This window comes from Phasianus colchicus, chromosome Z, assembly GCF_987193195.1.
Source record: "Phasianus colchicus chromosome Z, bPhaCol1.hap1.1, whole genome shotgun sequence".
In the NCBI taxonomy this organism is placed as follows: Eukaryota; Metazoa; Chordata; class Aves; order Galliformes; family Phasianidae; genus Phasianus; species Phasianus colchicus.
In genome coordinates, this window is record NC_143476.1 from 16,682,507 (window position 1) to 16,688,506 (window position 6,000).

Sequence of the window (6,000 nt, forward strand, 5' to 3'; positions counted from 1 at the left end):
GGGCAGCAGGCAGCACCTCGGGGCGCCTTCCCTCCCACGGAGGGGACGCAACAGGGCACCGCAGCCCGCCGCTACACGGCACCTAACTAAGACGAACGCGCACCGCGGCTCAGCCCGGGGCTGCCACCTCCCCGCGCCCACCCCCGTTTTCGGAGCCCGACCCCCGGCGGCGTTCCTTCGCCCGCAGCCACACCTCCCCGCGGCTCCGCGTACGCCAAAGTTTCGGCGTTCCCGAGCCAGCGACGCGGGGTCCCTCCCCGGACCCGCCGCCCTCCGGGCCTCCCCCCTCACCGTCCCAGCTCGGACTCCAGATCGAAGTAGTGGGTCAGGGTGTCCCTGTTAGAGCCGTCGATCCAGTAGTCGGGCGCGGGGCGGCCGGCCGAGCCCGAGGCAGAGGCAGAGGTGGAGGGCATGGTGACTTTCAGCGGGCCGGGACGGCTACCTGGCGGTCCCCCGCTCCGCTCCGCGCCGGCTGCAGGCTGCGAGCGGCGGGGCTGCTGGAGCAGCGGCTGCAACGGCTTCCCAGCGGCACCCCCAGCCTGGGGGGCGGGCCCGGGGCGGGGCGCGGGGCCGAGGGCGGGGGCTCGGCGGCTGCCGGTGGTGGGCGTGGGGCCGGGGCTGGGCGGTGGGCGGCGGCGCTGGGACGCGGGCCGGCGGGAGGCGAGCGATGCGGCTTCCCGGCGCAAAGCTGGAAGGCGGGTAAGGAGATGAAATTGCCGTGCTGCAGTGGCACTCCGGGCAGGTTATGAAATCTGCAACTCATGAGATGCATGCGGATGTAGCGTACTGTATCGCTGGGTACAGCGATCCCAGCGAGGAGCGTCGGCGCGAAGGCAGCTTCTGTCGGTATGCTGGTGAGATCCAGCAGCAGCAGCAGCCGTGTGTAGATCGCATGTACCGCACCAGCCGCTCACGGCCCCGCCGTGCCGCGCACTCACCGCCGCACCCCTGCACACGGGCCATGTGGAGGCCGACGTCGGGTCCTGTCCTCCCGTCCTCAGCCACACGCCTGCTTCTGAGCGCTGAATTCCCTACCTACAGCACAGCGTCCTATGTGTATAGCCGTGTTTCTCAACGTGTCTTGTTTTCCCCCTGCAAACAAGTCTGACTCCTGCTGTTCCCCCTCTTCCTTCCCTAACCCAGAGGCAAATGATCTCCAGTTTAAATTTCTTAATTCATCAAAGGGCTACACCATATATAAATAAAAATAATATATAAGAAAAGCCCTTTGTTCAATCAGATAGTGGAAAAACATCTGTTGGTCTGGCCTTTTCAAATGGAAGGATAAAAAATAGAAATACGAGAGACAAAAGACAGGTAATGTCCTTTCCCATCAGTTAACTTCTTGCTGTTTTAAAATTAAATACAGATCCCCACTGCGGTTTGAGATTGCATCATTTTCAAACTAATCTTGGGAAGAGTGAAAAAAAAAAAAGTAATCCTGAGCCCTGCTTTGAAAACCAGAATCCCCTCAGACCCAGGGTACGCAGATCCTGACCAGGCTGGGGCTGGCAGTGGGCACACAGCATTTCGCTGCTGATCGTGCCCGCACCTAGCCACAGCTCACCTTCTCTCTCCTGACCATGGAACTTTTCTTCATAGAGCTTTGGTTGCTAGGTGACATTTCCTTCTCTCTTCTCATGGCATTTTCTGACACATCTCCTGAGAAAAGGAACGGCCACTGCTTGTGAAAACCCCATACGCTCACAGAATGGCCAATCAGTGTGCTACAAGGCAACTGTGTTCTGTACTGTATATTTGTTCAGTCACATATCTAACATATTCTGTAATCCATAGGGTACATATGTGGGTTTTTTTTGAACAGTTTTAGTGGATTTTTTTTTTTATCAGAGTCATATCTCAGGTGTTCTAGATATGCTTCTTATGGGACTTTCTTTGTTAATGGCATAGCAGCAGCAGATCTTTTTATGTACTGGGCTACCTAGATAGAATTAGATCATCTTTAAAGGTCCCTTCCAACCCAAACCATTCTGTGATTTCATGTGAAAGGCACTGACTTCCCTTAAAATCCTGTCTCAAAGTGAGTTGGGTCACACCATACTGACAACCAAATACTTTAAAACTGACTGGCCTTGTTCTCCAGAAACTCCATAGAATCACAGGATCATTAAGGTTGGAAACGACCTCTAAGATCACCAATTCCAACCATCAATCCACCCCCACCATGCCCACTAACTATGTTCCTCAGTACCACATCTACATGTTACTTAAATACCTTCAGGGATTTCCTCCACCTCCCTGGGTAGCCCAATCCAATGCATCACTACTCTTTCTGAGAAGAAATGTTTCATAATATGCACCTTAATCTTCCCTGGAAATGAAGAAAAAGAAGCATAAGAAGAAGAAAAAAAGATAATATAGCAAAATGTAAATATAATCATATGCACCTGAAGTCTTCAGGTTGCACACTGTGTGTGACGAGTACATGAATGCCCCTTTCAGCCATCAGAGAACCGAGGCAGCATTTCAAACATGAGGTTCTCTGGTTGTGTCAGAGATTTGTTCACAATGCACTGATTTGCAATGTCATTACTGGACATGAGATTAAACTGCTAAGGAAACCTCATTTATGTATTTATGGCATGCTGTGTGTGAAATTTTATTTTGGAGACACAAATACTATAGTTTTCCTGACAACAAACCTAGGTTACAAATTCAGAGGAAAAATGCAAGTCCAGAAGGCGTGCAATTTTTGCAAAGGAAGCAGTTTTTATGAACACAAAAATAAAGACAGGAACTGTCCAACCTCCTACCCCTATTCTACCACTTACAAATTAATTTTAAAGCAGAATGTTTATCTGGTGTGTTGGTGGAGATGGGATTGGTAATCTTTCTGCCCTGCTCTGGCTGTGATTCTGCCTTGTGAAATAATGTTACGTTTTTGTACAGTCATCACTACACTGGGTATAAGCAGTTCACAGTTCACTGAATTTCCTTCACAAATAAATACAGGACAAGAACTTTTTGAACTTTGCTTCTAATCTTTTCATACAGTTCTAGCAGCTAGATCTTGGGAAGAAAACACAAGAACAAGCAAATTCTGTCCAGAGTTTTGAACAGATTGTTTGTAAGTTGTGTACGTGTATTGAAGAAGCAGTATGTTAGCCTTGCCATCTTAGGCCAATATTTCTTCTTAAACAAACTGCCTTCAACCAGCATTTATATTCAGGTTATTAAAATAAAAATGGTTTGCCCCATAGGCATGTAAAGAAAGTGTTGTGGTTGCTTATTGAAGGTACGAAGTGTCCATATCCAAAGTTGAAAACATAGTTACATATAATAAGCACTCTGTCAGAGATTGTCCACCATTTCCCCTTGTCCTATCATTGTCCACCCTCGTAAACAGTCATACCCCCTCCATCATCCTTCCCCCATCTACCGAAGCCACCACTCCATCATAGAAGGCTACCAGATTGGTCAGGCACAATTTGCCCTTGGTGAAGCCATGCTGGCTGTCTCGAATCACCTCTTTGTCTCATATGTGCCTTAACATAGTTTCTAGGAGGATCTGCTCCATGATCCAGGCACAGAGGTGAGGCTCACTGGCTTCACCCGTTCTTAAAAATTTGAGCAATGTTTCCCTTTTTCCAGCCACAAGGAGCTTCACCGGACAGCCAAGATTTCTCAGATATGATGGAGAGCGGCTTAGCAACCACATCAGCCATCTCTCTCAGAACCCCGGGATGGATATCATCTGGCCCTGTGTACTTATATACATTCAGTTTCATGCGGAGGACTCGGACATGTTCCATTGTTACAGTGGGACGGAATCCCATCCCACATCTAATTCAGATCTCTCCTCCTTTACATTAGAACTATTCCCCCTTTGTCCAATCACTGCCGCCATACAAAAAGTTCATTTCCCTGCTCTTTATAATCTCCTTTGAAACAATGGAAGGCTGCACTGAGCAGCCACATTAAGTGTTGGTGGGGCAGGCACAGAGCAATGCCTGTGACACCACAGGGCCGTACGGGTCACTGAGGGGCACTGTGAGCTCAAGGGAGAGGGGCTGACCCCAGCAGTCACGGAACCTTCCACTGCCACTCTCGAGCTACCATGGCAGGTAAGGCAGCAGATTCCTCTTGCTCCTGGCACTGCGGCCCTCCAGGGGATCCCAGTGCCCCAGATCTCACCCCAGCGCCCATTTGGGCATTTCCCCACAGAGAGAATTTCTCCACGGATGCTGACGGTGCTTCCGACACCCGACGCACATTTTCCCGGATCCTTTGTGCCTCCACCGGCCACTGCTGCAGTGCAGCCCACCATTGGTGGAGCAGTGCCTGTGATGATTCAACCCCTCCCTGTCTCCAATGTCACCGACATGGTGCCTCAGGCCTCTGTCTGCCCTGGGGTACCAGGTGTCCCGGGACAGGGAGTGCAGCTCCCACCTGGGGGGCTTCCCCTAATGGTGGTTCAGCTCCCACCTGGGGGGAAGCCCCCAGCGGCGGGTCAGCTGCCACCTGGGGGAATGCCTCCAAATGTGGGTCAGCTGCCACCTGCGGGGGTGCCCCCCATTGTGATCCAGCTCACACCTGAGGGGCTGCCCACTGTTGTGGGTCAGCTCCCACCTGGAGGGCAGCAGTTACCCCTGCTCATGCTCCTACCTGGCGGGATGAAGCCAGGTATGCCTCCCCCCAATGCCCCTGCTCACTGCTACCAGGGGATAGCAGGGACGCTGCAGCCCCAGCAGCAGATGGGGCTGAGGTCTGGGGCTGTATTGCGTGGGAAGCCCCCACAGCCCGCAGGCAGCTGCCTGCTGCAGGCCCCCGGCTGCCCCGTCCCTTCAACAGTCTTCCAAGGACAACCAGTGCAGCAGCAGGTGCTCCCCGTGCCCTGCACCCTGCTCGCCAGCAGGGAGCAGGTGGTGGTCCAGCCCTTTGGAGATGCCATGGTGCTCACGGAGGACCAGGGGCACGCAGCAGCCACCAACGTGTGCCCCCATCCCACCGTGGCTCCGCTCACCTGCAGCACCACAGCGCTGGACTCAGGTGGTGAGTTTGGGGGCTGCAGAGAGGGTGGCAGGCTGTCCACACTGGGTGGGAAAGGTGGCATTGCCTCACGGGGGATGTTCTTGCTTTTCCAGCAGTGATGAGCTCAGACATCCCAGCGGACATTGGTGACATCAATGACCTCCTGAGTTGGATGAACAATGGTGAGTTTGGGGGCAGCAGAACTGGCAGGGGGGTGTTTGCACCGAGTGGGTGTGGGAAAGCTGGCATTACCCCTGTGGGGGTTTTCTTCCTCCTCCAGAAGTGGCACCCAAAACAGAGGTCCCGCACATGGATGATCTGTTTATGGATCACCCGGCCGAGTGCCCAGCGCCCACCTACACCAACAGCAGGCACCAGCAGCGCACTGGCAGCATCCAAGGCACTAAGAGGAAGCTGCCGCAGGGCCAGGATGCTTCACAACCGAAACGCCGGTGCTAGGCGAAGCTGGGTAGGCTCAGCACAAATGGGAGCGTCTGCAGAAACCAGCCAGCATGGTGCAGCAGGAGACATGGCCATGGCCAACAAATAAGGCTACCTGTAGCTCTGGGCTCCTCGCTGGCCTCCGCAGCGCACACAGAGCAGCGGCAATGCTCCAGGGGCAGTAGCACCGGCCACAGCCTTTCCCCTCCAAACCTGGGCTGTCCACCAACAACGCCTTAGATGGGGACAATGTGGGACTCCATTAGATTAAGTTATGTTATGATATTTTATGTTATTTTATGTTCAATTATGTTAAATTACATTAAATTATTTCAAATTATTAAATGTTTTGTATTCTCTTTGCTACACCTCTGCCTGCAGACGTTCATGCAGCCCCAAAGCCCTCCCAGCCCCCCGTGCCCACCTGCAGGGCAGGACGGGGCAGCACAAAGGGCCCTGTTCCAGGGCTGCCCCACCGGCCCCATCCCGCCCCTCAAAAATCCCCTCCCCTCCTCAGTCAGCTCCTCCTCACTGATGGTGTACATCACCATAACTCCCTGCCATTGC

The 6,000-nt window shown here is 53.2% G+C and overlaps 2 protein-coding genes and 1 long non-coding RNA gene across 6 annotated transcripts in view; 1 reads left to right on the forward strand and 2 right to left on the reverse strand.

Annotated features, from left to right (window-relative positions):
• The window catches only part of CAMK4 (calcium/calmodulin dependent protein kinase IV), a 139,086-nt gene extending 138,535 nt beyond the window's left edge, over positions 1–551 (reverse strand). For all 3 annotated transcript variants that reach the window (XM_031609914.2, XM_031609913.2, XM_031609915.2), the window contains exon 1: positions 292–551. In XM_031609914.2, the coding sequence (XP_031465774.2) occupies positions 292–413 (122 nt within the window). In that variant the 5' untranslated portion in view covers positions 414–551. The remainder of the gene's footprint in view (positions 1–291) is intronic.
• Positions 552–1,253: 702 nt separating this feature from the next.
• On the reverse strand, positions 1,254–4,098 carry LOC149912666 (uncharacterized). The gene is made up of 3 exons (XR_016462092.1): positions 2,409–4,098; positions 2,237–2,332; positions 1,254–1,662 (listed from the first exon to the last, which is right to left on the reverse strand). It is a non-coding gene; the product is annotated as an uncharacterized LOC149912666 (long non-coding RNA).
• LOC116241706 (uncharacterized) lies at positions 4,036–5,714 on the forward strand. Of its 2 annotated transcripts, none has more exons than XM_090132086.1 (4): positions 4,036–4,085; positions 4,186–5,013; positions 5,106–5,174; positions 5,273–5,714. In XM_090132086.1, exons 1-4 carry the CDS (start codon positions 4,079–4,081, stop codon positions 5,449–5,451), a joined length of 1,083 nt encoding a protein of 360 aa, XP_089988212.1. In that variant the 5' UTR covers positions 4,036–4,078; the 3' UTR covers positions 5,452–5,714. The 2 variants fall into 2 exon arrangements, with proteins under 2 accessions (XP_089988212.1, XP_089988213.1); XM_090132087.1 differs by having other exon boundaries at positions 5,109–5,174.
• The last annotated feature ends 286 nt before the right edge of the window (positions 5,715–6,000 follow it).